General features: G+C 64.7%; 4 protein-coding genes across 4 annotated transcripts in view; 1 reads left to right on the top strand and 3 right to left on the bottom strand.

Moving 5' to 3' along the window:
- Window positions 1–422: 422 nt before the first annotated feature.
- Window positions 423–10,274, bottom strand: CHLRE_17g721750v5 (uncharacterized protein). The gene is made up of 26 exons (XM_043072271.1): window positions 10,008–10,274; window positions 9,720–9,867; window positions 9,114–9,335; window positions 8,787–8,878; window positions 8,556–8,625; window positions 8,339–8,397; window positions 8,110–8,193; window positions 7,694–7,745; window positions 7,259–7,307; window positions 6,932–6,950; window positions 6,635–6,732; window positions 6,374–6,438; window positions 6,013–6,110; window positions 5,774–5,826; window positions 5,268–5,378; window positions 5,023–5,085; window positions 4,672–4,718; window positions 4,287–4,327; window positions 4,069–4,137; window positions 3,683–3,799; window positions 3,217–3,315; window positions 2,843–2,942; window positions 2,398–2,458; window positions 2,023–2,200; window positions 1,588–1,757; window positions 423–1,297 (listed from the first exon to the last, which is right to left on the bottom strand). Exons 1-26 carry the CDS (start codon window positions 10,095–10,097, stop codon window positions 1,078–1,080), a joined length of 2,475 nt encoding a protein of 824 aa, XP_042914730.1. The 5' UTR covers window positions 10,098–10,274; the 3' UTR covers window positions 423–1,077.
- A 246-nt stretch (window positions 10,275–10,520) lies between these two features.
- Window positions 10,521–12,992, bottom strand: CHLRE_17g721700v5 (uncharacterized protein). Its single transcript, XM_001697068.2, has 5 exons — window positions 12,756–12,992; window positions 12,206–12,393; window positions 11,846–12,010; window positions 11,489–11,611; window positions 10,521–11,277 (listed from the first exon to the last, which is right to left on the bottom strand). Exons 1-5 carry the CDS (start codon window positions 12,940–12,942, stop codon window positions 11,221–11,223), a joined length of 720 nt encoding a protein of 239 aa, XP_001697120.1. The 5' UTR covers window positions 12,943–12,992; the 3' UTR covers window positions 10,521–11,220.
- Window positions 12,993–13,042: 50 nt separating this feature from the next.
- Window positions 13,043–18,294, bottom strand: CHLRE_17g721650v5 (uncharacterized protein). The gene is made up of 7 exons (XM_043072270.1): window positions 16,930–18,294; window positions 16,105–16,638; window positions 15,625–15,705; window positions 15,306–15,380; window positions 14,619–14,894; window positions 14,199–14,380; window positions 13,043–13,928 (listed from the first exon to the last, which is right to left on the bottom strand). Exons 1-7 carry the CDS (start codon window positions 17,944–17,946, stop codon window positions 13,745–13,747), a joined length of 2,349 nt encoding a protein of 782 aa, XP_042914729.1. The 5' UTR covers window positions 17,947–18,294; the 3' UTR covers window positions 13,043–13,744.
- Window positions 18,295–18,394: 100 nt separating this feature from the next.
- Window positions 18,395–18,840, top strand: part of CHLRE_17g721600v5 (uncharacterized protein) — a 6,586-nt gene continuing 6,140 nt past the window's right edge. Inside the window, exon 1 of the mRNA XM_043072269.1 lies at window positions 18,395–18,828. Within this exon, the coding sequence (XP_042914728.1) occupies window positions 18,635–18,828 (194 nt within the window). The 5' untranslated portion in view covers window positions 18,395–18,634. The remainder of the gene's footprint in view (window positions 18,829–18,840) is intronic.

Below are 18,840 nucleotides of genomic sequence, written 5' to 3'. Positions count from 1 at the left end.
AGATATACCCTTGTTTCAATAAGGATGTCACTTGTGTGCATAGACTAATAGATCGCATAGCCCTAGGAATCATCTAGGATAGGCAACGAAGTGGATGATGTACCGGGGGATACGCAAGCGTGAGAAACGCGTATAAAAAGTCGTCGCGGGTGTTTCAGGCGCCTAGAATTGGTGCCTGGACCGCGCGGGGCGCACATTTCACCCCTGATCCACCGGCACTAACTATATTTCCATCTATAGATGCTCCCGGGCTCCAAGGGAGAGCGAGGCGGGGAAGAACGAGCTTGCCAACAGCCAGCATGACGCTAGCAGCGTCGGGCAAGGCCGTCCTGGCCCGGCCCCAGTTGTGTTATGCGCCCAAACTGATTTTTGACATGTCAAGGTCAAAGTAGTGCTGGCGGCTGCTATTGCGCAGTCCTGCTTTCGAACTTAGGCTCAGAATTGCACCTCGCCGTGCGCATGGAAGCCCCTCTCTGCCTGCAGTAGGCACCCGGAGACCTGAAACAAAGATTCTTCAGACCTCCAATACATAACAAGGCCATAGATTGCTATCGCGCAACTTTTCCTGCCTCCAAGCCGAGACTCAAATTTGCGTCGACAAGCATGTATTCGGCCACCGTTTCATAGTCGCCCGACGCGCCAAGGGTCATCTATGGGGTACTCCTTATAGGTCTATGCAAAGAAATCGGGCCGGGGCCTGGTCGCAACTGGGAATTGGGGGCGGTTGCCGGCCGTTGCCGATCACATGGGGCGAGTTGGCCACCCCGCACCCCTGTCAGGGGGCGGTGTGACAGCGCTCACCTGGCGCCCCGGCTTCATCTGTCCTGCCCCGGTGCTCCAAGGTTTCTCCGAGGATTGCTAGACCCAGATCGCTGCACACTGTGGCCCCCATACCTATACCTACCTGCCATCCTGCAACACAAAGCACACACCACGCGCACCATGCGAGTTGCGGCACGCCCCCTCTCCCCCGCCGCAACCCCCCTATCCCAAGAGCCGTCATCCGCAATCAACACACCCTGCTGTGCGCACGCCGCGCGGTGGACGCCCTGTCCCACAGCAGCCGCCACCCGTGCCTCAGGCCCGGGTCTCGTTGATGCGGTGGTGCAGCCACTGCAGGATGGTGTGGAAGGCATCGTCTGACACCGGGTAGGCCGGCAGCGGGCGGAAGGGCGTGTCACGCGGCGTCAGCGTCGCCACCGCCTGTGCCGCCTCCATCTCGGGCATGGCGGTGGCGGAGGTGGCAGCGATGCGCCGCAGGTGCGCCGCCATGACGGGCCCCGTGGCGTAGGCGAACCTGCAGCATTGCAGGTGCGGACACGCGCCGGGGGGTTTTGGGAGTTTGTGGGCCGGGGGGGGGGGTCGGGCTGTGCGTGTCCACGGGGCTGCACCCATACGCATCGAGGGCTGCTTCTGTGGTGAGCGGCCCTGTGCTGAGCCATGCCTTCCCACCCACCCACCCACATCCAACCGCACAAGCAGCACACACACCACCTCACGCCCGCATCACGCCCGCGCCCGCCTTTCCCCCCTGCCAGCCCGCAACCACACACCCACACACACCCACACACACTTCCACGCGCCCACCTGTGCCACACGCGCGCCAGGTTGCGCTGCATCTTGGCCACTCGCTCCGGCGGCACGGCCTCCAGCAGCTGCGGCAGGGCCTCCAGCGCGGCGTCATCCTCGCGGATGCGGATGCTGAACGACTCCCAGTCCAGGATGCTCTCAAACACGGCGTGCACGTTGTCCATAATCTGTGTGTATGTGTATGTGTTCGGAAAACGACAATGTGTGTGCATGTGTGCGTAAGAGAGCCAGGTAGACGGCATGTGGGTCATAGTGCATTGGGGTTCAGCTGCTTTGCGGTCACTACTCCCCCCTTCTAACCAACCTTGCCCATGCCCTACAGCGTAGTTGCATATTCCCGCGGCAGCCCAGCGCACTCACAGGTTTCGGTTCCCGTAACCCATCGCCATCGCCATCCCCACGCCACGCCCCCGCCCCAGCCCGGCGACCCACCACCACCGGGATGCAGCCGTGCAGAACGGCGTCCTCGGCGCGCGGCGACCAGCCGTCGCCGGGCAGCACCAGGCAGAAGCGCGAGCGCAGCAGGTGCTCGCTGTAGGGCCCCCGCACCATCTCGCCATTGCCGATGTAGATCTTGTGCTTGGCGGCCCAATCGTTCTTGTGCCACAGGCTGCGAGCGGGAGCGGGGCAGCGGGAGCGGTCCGACGCAGAGCCCATTTCAAAAACGATTGAGGGCGTGTGGTGGTGGCAGTGAGGCAGTGAGGGAGGCACGGAGAGCGTGTGGTGCGTGCCAGGTCAGCCGGCAGAGGGGTGTGGAGTGTGGCTACTTCAGGGCCTGGTGTGCCAACACACGCGCACGTGACTCACTGGAACAGCTTCTGTCGCAGCCCGCGGGAGTACTGCGGGAAGCGGGCCTGGCCGATGTCACCTGCAGCAAATACACATGCAGTGTTGCGCTGTTGTTGATGTTTGCATTTCTCAACCACAGGTTCCTACAGCAGCCCTTGCCGGACTACCGCCTACCCCCATGCCGGCCCCATACCCACATCCCTACCCGCCTTCGCCCTGCCCCTGCCCCTGTGCGTCCCACAGCAGCTCTCGTCCAGCTGCCCCGGATCTACATCTCTGCCCCCAAACTAGCCCGCTCCCTGCCGCCCTGAGTATATCCTTCTCCTCCGCGCTCTAAGGGTTCTGGGTTGGCAACCATTCACTTTGGAACTGAGATAATCTACCCCCCTGCGCTCCCCTCGTTTTCGCTTGGTTTGATTAATTTGGGCTGGAATATACACCCCCCACACACACACACACACACCTCTGAAGTAGCACAGTAGGTCTCGCACCAGCGGCGCCCCGCCCAGCAGCGGCGAGTCGCGGAAGTGGTCCACACTCTTGAAGGCCGGGATCACCAGGTCCTGTGTGTGTGTGTGTGTGTGTGTGTGTGTGTGTGTGTGTGTGTGTGTGTTGGGAAGGGGCGGGCAGACAGCCGTGCTATGCACTTGTTGTGACGGCCATGATGGGCGTGCATGTACCGCACGTGCATAGACCACCAAATACCATAGTGCCAGACCGCTGCCCATACACAGCTAAAGCTGTTCACCCATCATCATGAAAGCAGCTGCACACAGCTGCACACAGCTGCACGCCACGCCCGGCCTGGGCCGCCGCCGCCGCCGCCGCCTGGCTCACCTTCCTTGGGTCGTAGCAGGGGTGTCCGCGCATACGGCTCTGCCAGTCCATGCCGGGCCAGGCCTTGAACTCACCCGGCATGGCCATGTTATAGTTGTCCTGAGGGGCGGGGGTTACATTCATGATTATTCAAGAAGGTGGAGGGGTTTGTAAATACCAGCCCAAGCCAAACCAAAGCGAGTTAAACGAGTGTAGCATAGGCAGAGGCGTTAGTTGCAAGCGATAATACTGAGGAGGATTGAGGAGGAGGAATGAGGAGGGGGAATCTGGGTTGCACAACGAGAAAGGGCGGGTGTTGCAGTGGCGCGGAGCTTTGAAGCGGAGGAGGGCGTTTGAGGCGAGCAGGCGCGGTGCGGTACGGTGCGGGGGGTGGATCACTAGAACCGCACAAGTACAGATCGCGTGTGTGGTTGCGCGGCCCGCCACCTCGCCCTGCACATACACACACACACACACACACTCTGACCTGCTGGTAGGCTGTGTTGGACTGGTGTTCCAGGTCCATGCGGCCCCAGTGTGTGAGGATGATGGAGGTGTTGTAGATGGCGGTGGGCATGTAGCAGGCGCCCTCGTCGGCCGCCATCTGGGGGGGGTGCGCGGCGGGGAAGGTGGGCGGGGCGCGGTGAACCGGGCCGTTCGATGCATGCATGCGCAAGCGGCGTTACGGCACAGGGTATTCGTTGGAACATACGGTAGGTACGAGTACTGGAAGCATGGCGGTTGCGTGGAGACGAGCACCAGGCCAAAGCCGGCGCGACGCTGTTGCGGATGGGTGTCCGGGGCTGTGCCACCCTCATCACCCATCCTTCCAGCGATCCCCCACCCACCCAACCTGCCCGCCCACGCCCTCACCAGCCAGATGTGGTCCCTGCCGCCTCTGCGGTTCCACCAGGGAAAGGTGCTCGAGATGTGGGCGTGGACCTGGGGGCGGGGCGGGGCGGAGCGGAGCGGGAAAGTTTCAGCCACGAGCCGTGTTTCAATTGGCAGCAACAAACAACGAATTTCAAAGGCGGCCCCCTCCCTCCCGATCGCCACCGGCACTGACACGGGCACCACCGCCCGTGTCTCACCTCGGACAGCATGTTAGACACGTGCATGGTGCGGGTGTGGGCTGCGGGCCACACGTGACACATGTGGGAGCGGCGGGGGGGACACAGCATTTGCATCCACACTAGCTTACATTTCTCTGACACAGTGCGGCGTGCGTGAGCAGCTTTCTAGATGACAGGGTGCAACACGGTTGTCAGCAGCAGTCTGGGTGCGAGCAATCTTGGAATGACTAAATGGGTCAACCGCCGTGGCACTTGTGCAGCCCCCTGTAGCCCTTGGGCACCCCTTGGGCAACCCCCAATCCCCTATGGCCCTTGGGCCACTCTCCATGGCCCTTGGCCCCCCCCCCCTGTGGCTCTCGGGCACCGCCTGTGCGCCCAGGTCGCCGCCGCACCCGGCACTCACCCAGCGGCGCGTACCACCAGGGGCCGTCCGCCCAGCCCAGGATGGGCCTGTGTGTGTGTGTGTGTGTGCGCGCGTGTGTGTGTGTGTGTGTGCGTGCGTGTGTGTGTGTGCGTGTGTGTGTATATATATGGGGGGCGCAGAGGAAGAGTGAGTGCCGTGACGTGTGGGCAGAGGGGGGCACATAACGACACACAGCGACACACGCCGGACTAGGCACGAGAGAACCCTAGCCAACTCGAGGGGTGGGCAACACAACGGAAACTCATGAAACTAAGCTCCACACTGTACAGGGAGCTGGGCGGGACAGGGTGCACCACATGTTCACACGCCGGGGCTCCGCCGCAGCCTCACCACATGTAGCAGGTGACGTAGACGGGCACGTAGAAGAAGTCAGCCTCATCGGGGTCGAACGTCCTGTGCGGGGCGGAGGGGGCGTAGATGGACAGGGGCAGCGTTGGGGGCAGGGCAGGCGAGAGGTTGTGGGTGGCCCAGGCATATGCATGTGCTTGTGCTTGTGCGGTTGCAGTTACCGCCCGACACGCATCCGGCTTGGCGACCTGTGCCTTTTAGCCATTCCTGCAATCGCGCCCTCCCACCTGTGTTCGCTCTGCAGCAGTGTCTCGTGCAGGTAGGCCTCCACGCTGTAGGTCATGGACAGCAAGAAGGAGCTGTTGTCCTGGCTGTAGCGCCGCCACATGCAGGCGTCACTGAGGGGCAGTAGCAGGGGCGGGGGCGGGGGCGGGGGAGGCGGAGCGGGCGGGGGTGGGGGCGGGGGCGGAGGCGGGGGCGGGGGCGGGGGCGGGGGCGGGGGAGGGTGCAGGGGAGGCGAAGGCGGAGGGGTGCGGGCAGGAGCAGATAGTTGGCGATGGGGGCAGAGGCGCAGAGGCCGCGGGTGCAGGGGGCAGGGCAGGGTCCGAGGGACTAGGCTGCAAGCCTAAGCCGGGGATGTAGGCCGTGTGACAGGGAAACGTAAAGCGGCGGTGTGCGGGTTGTGCAGGGACCAGGGAGGCGCTACTGTGGGCTGGTTTGGGATTGGGAGCTGACTGCCCCCGCCCCCTCTGTCTTCCATGCATGGCTACCCCTCCCCCCATGGCCCACTCACGCGCCCAGCCTCAGCTGCAGGAACTTGGTGGTGTAGTCTGTGAGGTCGTAGATCTGTGTGACACACAAGGAACACAAGAAACAATGACAAGCAGGAGTCGTAAATTCGCATATACGTTGTGTATCTTAGCCACAGCCACAGCCAGGGTAAGGGCATCACGACTCAGGCGCCCCAACAGCAGCTAAGCACTGGGCAGCCGCACATGCCCCGCGCCCTCTTCACACACACTCCCAACGCACATAGATGAGGGGTCGCGGCCGTGTGGGCAGAGGCGGGGTGCGCAAGGACGCGGGAGGCACATCCACCGTCCGCTTGATCCAGGGCCGCGACAGGTGGCCTGTGCGGGTGGGTGATGACGTGCGGCAGTGTTCCCTTAAGACCCAGAGTTTTAGGGACAAGGGCGAAGGGGCATGCGCGTGAGGCCCCCAACAGGGGAATTCATGATGCGCGTCAGGCGACCAGTGAGACAGTGGCTGAGATTCCAGGGGCACGCGCAGCCACGTGTATCACCGGTGCCAACCATGCGTGCCAACCATGGTCCACAGTCCTCTCACCATCCCTGACCCAACCCCCGCCACCCTTTCCCCCAGCAACACACACCTTCGTCCAGCTCCATCCCGGCCTTCTTGCGACTGCAGTCTGTGCCGTACCACCCCGGGTGACACCTGCGTGGCGCACGACCACAAGCCTTACATTGGTCATGGCGTGCTATTCAACTGAGGCGCGTGTGGATTGCATGCAGCCCTGGCCCTTTGCGCTCGCCAGGCGCACGTGCACACACAAACATACATACACACACAACACACATGACACGGCGCCATGGTACAGCACAACCAGCGCACGTGCGGGCCTGGGCCTCACCGGCACCAGCCCATGTGGCAGTCGCCGTGCCCCGTGCACTGGTTGGGGCAGAACGGCTCGTACTGCTGAGAGCCGTCACACGGCCAGCCGTTGCCGTCCTGCGGGGCACGGGAGTCGGAAGCCGGGAGCCGGAAGTAGGGGGGCTGTAAGTACCTTGAGGGATAAGGTTGTCACACGCGTCAGGGAAACTGCCGATTTGCTACAGCCGCGACACACGTGGCACTGAACACCCAGTGCGTGACCCTGGTAGGAGTGTCGCAACAGCGGACACGCCCCCGCGGCCCCAACCCCACTCACCCACACACAGCCGCATTGGCTGTCCGCAGGAGTGAGGACGCGGCGTGGCGTGCATGGCGCGCACACAGCAACGTGCGTGGCGGCACCAAGGCGGGCGGTATACATGGGCAGGCAAAATGTCACAGCATTGAAACAAACCGACACACATGAATGCGACATTACAAGCAGGCACAGTCCGACAAACAACGGCGCACCACACCTACACTATGAGGGACCATCTCTGGCCCTGAGAGAAACCGCTTCCTGTTCGGTGGTTGCTGCTGCAGCCCTCTCTCTTGCAAGCACCGGCACTAACAGCGCCGCCGCCACCACCCGGCCCCCACGCACTGCGAGATGGGGTTGTCCTTGTTGCACCAGGCCTCGGGGCCGTACAGGTCTGCAGCCGCAGGCAAGGGCGCGGGTGTGGTTGCGGGTGCGGGCGCGGGTGCGGGTGCGGGTGCAGGGGCGGGTGCAGGGGCGGTCGCGTGTGCGTGTGGGTGTGGGTTCGGGTTCGGGTCCAGTCTAAGTACAAGTGCGGACGCGGTTGCGGTTGCGGGTTTGGGATGCGGACGTGAGCCCAGTGCTGTTGGTGGTTGCGGTGCGGGGACACAGGCTGCTGCATGCAGTCGCGACAGCTTCACTGCGTTCCATGCCTCTGGGTACCGCATTTCCACTGTGCGGCAAGTAGGTCGGCTGCCCTGGTGCCAGGTGTGAAAAGAGGGAGTAGCGTGCTTCGTCAGGCTCAGCACATTGTGCGTGCGACTGGTAGCGAGACACGCTTACCACTGTCCTTGATGTGGGGCCGGCCCCAGTCAATCCGGTTGCCGTCCTTGTCCTGCATGGAAGGAAGACACATGATACAGGGCAGGTAAGGCCTTGGAGCAGTGCAGTGCCGGCTGGTCGGAGGAGGCCGGGGCGGTGTGGTGGACATGCGGCATGTGCCCACTCGTGGTCCTATGGGCGACTGTGCCCAATTTTCCATAACCGGGCTGCTCCCTCAACCGATGCTGCGCCATCGTCTGGTGAGTCATGATTGAACCCCATCATCGCGTCGCCTTCCCCCGCACTCCCCTGCCCCCGCTCCCCCCGCTCCCACTCCCACTCCCGCTCCCGCTCCCGCTCCCGCTCCCGCTCCCGCTCTCGCTCCCACCCCCGCTCCCGCTCCCGCTCCCGCTCCCGCGCCCAGGCGCCGCACGCACCACTCCAATCATGCAGCCGTCCGTCATGGGCCGGCCCCACTGCACCGGCGGCGTCCACGGCGGGGAGCCCGCGGGCGCGGGTATCTGCGGCAGACGCAACAATCCCAGAGAGGGTCAGCAGCAGCTTCTGCACTTACGGATTTGCAAGCACGAGTTAGCACAACAGCAACTGGCACGCACTCATCGCAGCTGTCGAGGCCTGCCAGTCACGCGCAGGCGACAATCTCACATGTCGATACTTGCTGTCGCGGCCGCACGTGCACAGGGCAAGGTGGTCAATGCAGTAGCCTGACGGGGCGAGAGGGGCGCATGCACATGAAGCATAAGAGAGGGTTTGTTTAGAGGACGAGCAGCTCCATGGTTGAGTGCGGTCAAATGCCGCCGGCCCCGTTACCGCGGCCCCGCCAGCCGCAATACCCCGCTGCGGCAGCTGCCGGCGCTCCCACCTGAGCACCGGCTGGCGATCCAACCCGGCGCCTGTATGTCCAGGTCGTGTTTATCTGGCCCGATGTGGCCCTGCACCCGCGGGGCGTGATAAAGGTGAGCAGACAGCGACGGTCTCCCGCAGGCGAGCGCTGCGCTCGCACGACTGCTCATCACCACCACAACCACCATAACCACCACTACAACAACCACAACCACCATAGCCCCATGGACCACAGCCAGCGGCTACGCACCACGGACTCGTTGACGTTGACTTCGTGAGGGTGGCGGAAGCGGTTGGTGCAGGGCCGCTTCACCTCGCGCTCACACGCCGGCCCGGCGCGGCCTGCGGAGCAGCGGCCGCACACCCATGGTGCATGTCCCGATGGTTCTCAACACCACCACAAAAGCAGGTTCCACACACATGCACCCAGGAGCACAGCGCTCCAAGTCTCAAAGAACGCGTACGCCCAAGCCACGCGCGCCCAACCCAAAACCAGGCACGCCACGCCATGCCACGCCACTCGGCTCCAAAACCCAACCCACCACCCAACGCCGCCCACCCACCACCCGCCACCCACCTGCCGGGCACTCGCACAGCCCCGTGTCGTGGTTGCAGTTGCCCCAGCCGCTGCAGGCGTTGGGGCACTCCTTGTCGCCGCGCGGCGCCGTCTTGTACGGCACCATGTCCTGTCGGAGGTAGGCGCCGCACCAGCTGCCCTTGGCCACCGCACAGCGCCGCCGCAGGTCGCCCTCATCACGCCGGGCCTCGCCGCCGGCAGCGCCCGCTAGTTCGCTATGATCTGTTTATAAGAGGTGGGTGAAGAGGGTTGAAAGGGTAGAAAAGGCAGGAATGGAGAGGGTTGTGTGGGGGGTGTCACGGGGGATGGGGGAGAGTTTTGGGGGCAGGCGTATGTCAGTATGCGGCCTGTGGACTGCGGCTGGGGTGCGCGGCCGGAGTGTGTCTGGGCTGCACGTGGAAAGCGCGCCAGAAGCGTTGAAACACCAACACGCAAGGCTCCCCTTTGCCCCCGCTGTGAGGTCGCCTCGGCGCCGCCGTTATGAATGCGACCATCTCCAGCCGAGAGAGAGACCGCCCTCGTCCTGGTCGGCTGCCATCCTTATCAACACCGCATGAGTCTCCGCAACAAGCGTTATGGATGCGCCACCCAAGGCCGGACACGCACCTGTCCTGTTGGACCCCGCTCCGGCGGCGCCGCTGTTACTGCCGTTCAAGTATTGCCTCAGCGGCAGCTGGATCGATATTTTGGGCACTTGGAAGCCTATCTGCAGTAGGGTCCTCCTCCTGCTGCTGCTGCTGCTGGCGGCTAGCTCCTGTGGTCGGGGTAAAGGGAGTTCAAGGCAGGCGGGTAGGCGCTTGGCGTGCCGGCACACTGACGAACGCCAGCCCGGTGTGCCGGCACTAGCTCACCAAGCAAAGTGCGCTACACGAAGTCCGACGCATCACAACAAACCTGCTCGCTTGTCCATGGAAGCCACGACGCGTCCGAAAGCACGAGAAGTAAGAGGACCAAGCCGAGCGAGCGGGTGCACGCTGCGTCCATTGTGCCGCTAGTGCGGGAACCTAACTTGTTCTCTTTACTTGCATACCGAAATACAACAAATAGGTGCCATGTACTCTGGTAGCGCGATGACAACTAACTAGTATATGAAAGTGTACAAACGCGCGCGAAAACGGTGGCCTCTGTTGTTTGCTCAAGAGACCGCGCAAACATCTAACTTATGAAATTACAAGCGAAAGAGCAGAATCCTTCCGCAGTGCCCAACCTGATGTCCACAACCACCGTCAGCCCTTGCCGGCCGGCACCCGCCCCCTGCCTGCACCCCTGGCCCTGCCTTGCCACTTCCCGCCTCCGCCGTTGTCTGCAGTCTGCACATGGTATCCTCCCCCTTGTGCAAGCCCCTGGCCATTCGTAGGCAGCTCCTGGTCCAATATCGGCTGGAGATCGGGGACGGACGCGTTTACTAAAGGTTTCATTTTACATGTTACAGGAGACCGTAACCAAGATTTGGGTCCTCAAACCACAGGTTGCCGGGTTGCTGGCCCAGAACGCAAAGACATCCCCAGAACACGCATTGGGAAAGTCGCTTCCAGGCCGTGTATTGCTGCCACACGCAGCTCCCCGCCCCCCCTTCATTGGCGTTGCAATCAGTGCTCCCCTTTCGTTTGCGCCGTGCAGTTCCTGACTAAACCAAAAAATTTCAAGGCGTTCAACAATACTACGACCTTGTCCACCGAGCTCTGGCAAGAAAGGGCGCGCAACCTTAGCCATGGCACCAAGCATATGCTCTGTCAACTAGCGGGCTCACCTGAGCCTGCACTATGAATGTTATACAACCAGTCAGAACCCAAACAGTCGGTTCTCATATCACCAAGTTCTTCATTGCACAGGCGCTCTGCTGCATGCAACATGAGCACGGCCCCATCGGAGCCTTAACCGCATGCCACCTGGCAGTCAATCAACGCCCATGCAGTCATGCTTGAGCTTACCATTACAAAGCTCACACCATGCCTGTACGAGAGGCCCCGAAGAACCCAGCGAAGCCCAGCAGCTGCGCGCAACAGACGCCTGCTGTCGGCGCCACTGACGCAGCAGTGGCGCCAAGCTCCAGCTGTAGTTCGCGAGAAGCGCTGTCAGACAAACAGCCTGGTGCTCCGCAGCTGCTCTAGTTGCGGTACACAGGCAGGGTCTTGCGGAAAGCCTCCTTCTCGTCCTCTTGCACCTGTGAGGAGCCGACACCCAACCGCGGTCAGTTGTGCGATACTCACAGCTCAGCAAGCAGTGTCAGTCACTGCTGCTCCCGGTCCGCACAGCCGCGTCCAGCCGGAATGGTGCCGCCCCGCAGGCACGCCTCTAAGTCGAAGCCCGCTGTGCACGCCTTGCTCTCACCCCGCCCGCCCCGCCATCAGCCCCTACGCTGGGCCATCGCTCACCTGGGGGCCGTCAGGGTTGGACGGGTAGGACGCCTGGTACCGGCGCTTGCCGCCGCAGCCCAGCGACTTGCGGGTGTCAGCGCCGGTGACCGGGTTCGTGCCGGAAGCGTACTTGCACAGGGCCTGCGCGCGAGGGTAGCCGGACGGAAAGCCGAGTTGGGCGTCACGAATGCAGCACAGCAAGCAACTGTCGGCACATCAGCCGCGCATCCGGGTGTTGCACCGGGCTCGCACGTTGATGGCTCCACTCCGGCCCAGTCCCACCGTCGCTGCCAGTACTCCAGACCTCCGCCTCCTCCCAACCGCCAACCCCTGCCTCACCCCCTCCCCAGCGCGCTCGCTCCGCCACGCGCTCACCATGACCTGCGTCTTGTCCAGCAGGGCGTTGGTGAAGTCGGCGCCCTCGATGACGGCGTCCTTGAGGTCGGAGCGCGTGAACACGGTGCGCTGAAGGATGGCGTTCTTCAGGTTGGCCTCCACCATTGTGGCGCGGTCCATCAGCACGTCAGACAGGTTGGCATCCTGGAGTAGGGCGGTGGAAAGGGGGCGAGAGGAGGAGGAGGAGGAGGAGGAGGGAAGCAAGGGAGGTAAGGAGCGGGTTACGAGTCAGGATTCGGTAGAGCGCGGCTGTGAAGCTTCTGAGCGAGGCGGAATGCTCCGGAAGAAACCCTTTGGCGGAAGCGTAGGCAGGCGGCAGGTCAAGTTCTCACGCCCCACCTCAAAGTTGGTGCGGTAGGTGACGGCCTTGATGAAGTAGGCGCCCTGCAGGTTGGAGCCCTTGAAGGTGGCGTTGCGGCAGTCGGCGGAGGTGAAGTTGGAGCGGCGCAGGTCCTGGTTGGAGAAGTCCCTGCCCTGGATGTCCGCCTCGCCGTACTGCATGGCAGAGCCGATGCCGAACTCGCCACCTGCATGGCAGATGCAGGGGAGAGGTTGAGAGGAGGGGGGCAGGTTAGTATCCGAACAGGAATGAATGCATGTGCGAGCGGCCACGGTCGGGCAAGGGCCGCGGGCTGTCCGACTGGGCCACTGACGTTGAGCGCGCCAGAACCACACGTCGGGCCAGAACCCTTGCTGCGCCTCACCCGTTTAACCGCACCTAAAATCTTTACAGTTATGACATCAGCGTTTCGGTTGCGCGTACAAGCGACGCACGCATGGTGCCGTTGTTATTGCGCACGCAGCCCTTCGCGACCTCACAATGGACCACTCGCCCAGATCCCGGGGCCGAAATGCGTTTCGTATGATGTTGTTCCAACCATATGCGCACCTGTGGCGGCCTCGTAAGCGTTCAGATCGGCCAGGGCGGGGCCCGCAAGTGACATGGTCGCGGCCAGAGCCACAGCAGCTACGCCAGCGCCCATGTGCTTGGAAGCAGAAGCCTGGACTGTGACGGTGCGAGTGCGGCTTGACACAGCCGGGCGGGCGACAGTCGCGCGACGCATGGTGAGGGCCATGGTGTGCAACCGGGAAAGGTGCAGAGGAGTCGCGACAATATGAAAGGATGGAGTGATGCAGGCCCTGCTAATAACAGTAGGAGCACAAGGAGTTGCTTTAATGTCGGGCCACAGCGCGCGATTGGCGCTCGGGATTGCGTGGACGATTGCGTGGATCGCCGCCGCTGCTGCACTCCAGGCCTGCTGCACCTTGTAGGCGTCGCTACTCGCTACTCTCCAGCACCTCCCGCTGCGCCTATCACATCTTCCAAGCGGCTGACAAGACTAGCATGGTAACTGAGCGCAGCGCTGAGCGGCACAGGACAGACCAGGACAGACCACACCAGCCAATACCGGTTCATTTCTCCCGCACTGCCGTCATGGGCTAGCCACCTCGAATAACATCTTTCGCACGGCTGACGAGACTAGCACGTAAGATACGATAAGCAGCGAAGACCACAGACCGCATAAGATGGGCCACTAAGCACGCCGCACGGGTTGGCGCCGCAGATCCGATCCACGACTTAGAATACCCCAGCTTCCCAGCAGATGCTATCATGTTCTCCTGATGAATACAGTTACTCACTCAACCGCTTAGGCTCGAGCCGTACCCTGGTTCCACCCGTTCGTGGCTGTGCACGGCGCAGCCCACCTCTCCAACACCCCCTCCCTTGTGCCTTCTGGCACGGCGCCCTGCCCCCGCACACTTGAACCTCCTTCCCTCCACAAGCGGCGCCCCTCCCCTCCCCCCTCCCTTCCCCTCCCCCGTCCCCCCTCCTCCCCTGCAACTCTGCGTCGCTTGCTGTGCAGTCGCGCCCCCCCCTCACGCAGCCTCGTCCGCCGCCTCCTCCTCCGCTGTGAGCCGCCGCCAGCTCTCCACCAGCACGGCCTGCCCGATGGGCTCGCCCTCCAGCGAGTCCACCCGGAACACAGTCACGCCGCGAGCCAGCACAGCAGGCGCGCCGGAGCCGGGGCCGCGCAGGCGCAGCGAGGGAATGGTGGAGAACCTGTTCGCAGCGGCGGGGGCGGGGGCGGGGGCGGTGGTGCAGGTGATCGGGGCGTGAACGGGAACCGGGATGCGTGTGGTAGGCGAGGCCGTGCGGCAGGCAGGGCTGTGGATGGCCGCGTGGCGCGGCGGCACAGCGGAGGTGCTGCATTGCCTAGCTAGGACTGGGGAGATCTCAGGGAAACAACACGTGGGGAAACAAATTGCTGGGAGCCTGAGTCGCGGCAGCACAAAAGGCAGCAGGGCGCGGCGCTCATGCGCGGCAACTCACTGCTCCGGCCGCTCCGCCGCCTCCGTGCACGCCCACAGCCACTCCGCCTGCGAGGCCGGGTGGCGGGCGTCCGCCAGCGCCGCCGCCGCCATGCCGCCGGTGGCGTCGTCGAAGGCGGCGAAGCCCAGCGCCTGCAGCGCGGTGCGGTTGGCGTACTCGAGCTGCGGGTCCTCGCTGTCGTCCTGTGGGTGGGCGGCGTGTGCGTTGAGGGGATGGTGTGTGGTGTGGTGTGTGGTGGGCGGGAGGAGGTGCAACCAGAGGAGCTACCGGCATCCGACCCCAACCCATCCGACCCCAACCTGCTGCTACGACCCGCGGGCGAACTCGCGCTCACGCTACGGCAGCCCCCGCCCCGCCGGCCGCCTGGCGCCTGCCCTCCAGCCCTGCCTTGTGCCTCCTGCCGCCCCCCCTCAAACACACCTGCACCAGCAGCATGTAGGGCGCCTCCCAGAATGCCACCGGCCGCTCCTCCTCAGGTAGCGGTGAGGCGCTGGCAGCCGCGGCCGCAGCCGCGCCCATGGAGCCCGCGGCGGCGGTGCCGGCGGCGCCTGCAGCGGCTGCAGCGGGCGCGGGGGCCGTGGGGTTGGCAGCTGCCGCCGCCGCCGCGGCCTTGGCTGCGGGCGTGTCCGCCAGCAGGCTGCGGCCCAGGTAGCGCTTGGCGCTGATCTCCACCAGGCCCAGCAGCAGCGTGGACACCTGCGGCAGTGGGAGGGAGGGGAGGGGGCCGGAGGCGGGAGCAGGAGGGAGCAGCATGCAGAAGGCGGGGTTGGTCAGGGGGGTTGTGGTGGTACCGTAGTGGTGGTCGAGGAATGGGTGCACACACTCAGGCTCGGCTTGTGTTGCCAATCGCTTTCACGTCTGCATCGGTTTTGCTCCTCTGTGGACGAGCAGCCAGCTGGTTGCGGCTGGCCGCGCGGGTGCCCGGTTCGTCCAAGTGTGTATGTGTATGCGTGTATGTGTGTGTGTGTGTGCGTGTGTGTGTGTGTATGTGGTTTGAAACAAGAATCGAGAGCCCGCCCAGACGACGCCGGTATGTGTGTGCGTATGTGTGTGTGTGTGTGTGTGTGTGTGTGTGTGTGTGTGTGTCCGTGTGCGTGCCGGCCCCACCTCGTCCCGCCAGCCCTCAAATGGCCCCGCGCCGCCCTCCGCTGCGTCTGCCGCCGCCATGGCCGCGTCCACCTCCTGCAGCCGAAACACAGGCAGCGCGGGGGGAGTGCGTGACATGGTAAACGAAGGAAACCATGAAACCTTGCAGGGCTTTTACGCAGTGATGTCCAACCCGCCCCTTGGTGGCCTCTCCACCTTCCTTTTCCTGCCCGCCTGCGTCCCACTCACTCTGTGCGCACAAGCGCTCCCCCACCCCACCCCACCCCACCCCACCCCACCCCACCGGCGCGCCCTCCCCCTCCCCCTCCCCCTCCCCCACCTGCGCACTGGCCTCCACTTTGGCCTTGAGCTCGGCCAGCTCCGCCTCCCAGCCCTCACCCAGGAACAGGCGCTCCATGGACTGCAGGCAGGCAGACGGAGGTAGGGAGGAGGATGAGGATGGAGGGGTTTCATTCATGGTTAGTTGTGAAGAAGTGGGGAAGGGGGAGGGATGCAGAGGTAAGAGGAGAAGAAGTGGAGCAACCGGTACAGCGCGTACAAGGACAGGCAGAGGCAGGGGAGGCCGAGGGGTAAGTGTGGAGAGGAGCAGACGAGGGCAACTGCTTGGAGCAGCGCGCGAGCCGCCATGGCCCACGCAAAGTCACCGTGCGTGTCGCCGCTGCCAGCCGAGCCCTCAAACCCCCGGCTGACCTCACCATCCCCCATTTTCCTCGCATCACCCTTGCCCATACTCGTGCACTCCCCCCCGCACACGCCCACCCATCCCCACACCCACCCAACCCCACACCCACCCACCCACCTGCCAGTCCACCTCCACCTCGCCCCGCGCCTCGTCGTCCTCATCGCCCTCCCCCTCCAGCAGCCCCAGCGCCTCCAGCTCAGCAGCCAGGGACGCGCCGCCAGCCGCCGCCGCAGCCGCCGCCGCCACAGCTCCCGCCGCCTTCGCCGCCTTCCCGCCCTTGGCACCCTTTGCCTTTGCTGCCTTGGCGGCTGCGCCGCCGCCCTCCGCCTCCTCCAGCGCGGCCTCCGCCGCCGCGGCCTCCGCCGCGGCCTTGCGCCGCCGCGCCTCCTCGCGTTTGCCGTCCTTCTCCACCACCTCAAAGAAGTTTAACAGCTGCTCCCACTTGTCCAGCTGCGAGTCCAGCGCGTCCTCGGGGTCGGCGGCGGCGCCGGCCCTGCCCGCCTTGCGGCCCTTGGGCTTGGCGGCCGAGGGCGCGGACGTAGCGGCGGAGGTAGAGGCGGTGGAGGAGGAAGCGCGGCGCGCGGCGGCGCGCGCGGCGCGGGTCTCCTCCTCCGTCACCTCGTTCACGTACTGCTCATACTTCTCATAGGCCTGGTGTGGACAGTGTGTGGGGACGTGGGTAAGCGGGGCACGGGGCAGAGGGCAGGTGGCTTCAGCGCGCGTCCCATTCCAGGACCTGGAATGTACAGCAGCAGCATGCACCTCCTGCCAGCGCCCCCTCCTGCAGGCCCGTGCCTTGCTGGCACCGCGGACCGCAGTCGAGGTACTTGAGCTCTAAGCCACCACCGCATCCCAATCACCACCCCGCATCTCTTCTGCCTCCCTGTTAGGCTCGAAAATGCAACCCTCCCGAAAGCTTCAGCCGCCCACGCCCCACCTCACCTCCAGGGCATCCCAGTCAAGGTCATCCTCCTCATCCGCACCCGCCGCCTCCCTCTGCGCCGGCCGGGGCACCGGAGCAGCCGCCACGCGCTTGCCGCCCGCCGCCGCGCTGCGCACCGCCGCCGCAGCCGAAGCAGCCGAGCCCGCCTGCTGTTGCTTCGACTGCTGCTGCTGCTGTGCCGCAGGCGCCGCCGCCGCTGCGGCCGCCGCCGCCGCGCGCTGCCGCTGCAGCTGCGCAATCGGCATCAGCGCGCGCTTGGGCGCTGGCGCCCCCGGCCGGCGCGGCTGCACCGGCGCTGCGCCAGCGGCGGCACGCAGCGGCGGCGCCCTCTTACTGCTGCTGCTGCTGCTGCTGCTGCTTTCCTCGACCTCCTGCAGCTCGCCGGCCTCTTCGTCATCGTTGTCCCGGTCCGCCATGATCTTACGCGCCATGGCCGCCATGCCGTCAAGGTCGAGCTCACCATCGCCGTCCTCGTCATCAACGGCGGCAGCGGCAGCGGCGGGGCGCTTAGTCATGCCCGCCGCCTCCTCCTCGTCGTCAGCGGCGGCGGCCTGCTCGCGGCGGCGTGAGGCAGCGGAGGCAGAGGCGGAGGTGCCGGGGGCGCCTGGCGCCAGCGGTGTAGGCTGCGGCGGCGGCCCTGGACGCGGCAGCTTGACGCGCAGCGAGGAAACCGCAGCGGCAGCGGCAGCTGGCGGCGGCGCTGCAGAGCCCGGCGTCGGCGCCTTGGGCGGGGCGGCGCCGCTGCCCGGCGGCGCCAGGGCGCGGGGCCGGCTCAACGCGGGCACCGCGGCTGCCGCTGGCGTTGCCGGGGCGGTAGCGGTGCCGTCAGCGCTGGCGTTGGTACCCGCAGGAGCATTCGCAACTGTCATGCCGGGGCGCTTCGGCGCCGCCATGGGGTCGAACTTGGCGCGACGCCGCATCTCCTGCTTCCAAGCCTTGCGCTCCGCCTTGCGCGCTGCCATCATCTCCTGGTATGCCTGCTCTTCCTCCGCGCTCAGCCCCGATGCCGAGTCCATGGCACTGTCAGAGACCGCAACTTGAGGCCTGTGCGGCACCGGCGAGGCCGCGCCAATCGTGAGCCCACTGGTCGGTCGCGACGACCTGCGCAACACCGCTGCTGCGCATGGCGACGCCGAGGCTGGGCCAGTCGGGACCACCGCGCCAGGTTGCCCGGTCAGCAGAATTCCATTCCTAGAGCCTCGAGCAGCTGACGCCCGCCCAGCAGCGTCGACACGGCCGCCGCTCGCTAGCATGGTTCAGTTGTGGCTCCCGGCGCGCGCACGCCAGAGTCCAGCCCACTTGGTTCAATGTTCTGAATTACAAGTCAAAAGTTATTTGCAGTGATGAAGGAGCTCAATAGGAGCTCGCGACGATGCAAATTCTTGCGTTGCATTGGGCATGCAAAAATGGAAGTTGAGAACAGCAGAGTGTCCTCCGACCGTGTTCAATTTTACATAGTTGTAGCTAAGCGTGGCACTGGGGCTTGTAAACGTCGAGAGTAACAAGGAGATCGTCTAGAAGCGTACTGAACTGCAGTCATTAAACAGCGACACCGCATGCACTGCAGACTATAGGCATAGGTGCCACATATATACTACTCAGCCTGCAGCGGAGCTCACCCCAACCCCCTCGCGGGATAGCAGCATCACTTGAAGGTCTGCTCGGCAGCGGCCACTGCAAGCAGCTGCTTCTCCAGCTTGCCAGATGAAGCGGGAGCGGGAGGACGAGCAGGGGAGCGCCCCGCCGGAGGCGGACGCGGCCGCGGAAGCGGCCACGGAGGTGGAGCCGGGGCCGGGGCCGTCACCGGCCAAGCGCCAGCGCGCTGACGGCGCTGTTGAGGACGCGGATGCTGCAGCCGCGGCGGAGGTCGCAGTGAAGACGGAGCCGGAGGAGGCGCAGCCGGGGGCCTC

The sequence above is a fragment of the Chlamydomonas reinhardtii genome, chromosome 17 (genome assembly GCF_000002595.2).
Source record: "Chlamydomonas reinhardtii strain CC-503 cw92 mt+ chromosome 17, whole genome shotgun sequence".
Taxonomy (NCBI): Eukaryota; Viridiplantae; Chlorophyta; class Chlorophyceae; order Chlamydomonadales; family Chlamydomonadaceae; genus Chlamydomonas; species Chlamydomonas reinhardtii.
Note: the sequence above shows the minus strand (reverse complement) of the source record. Positions and strands in the feature narration are given on the sequence as shown.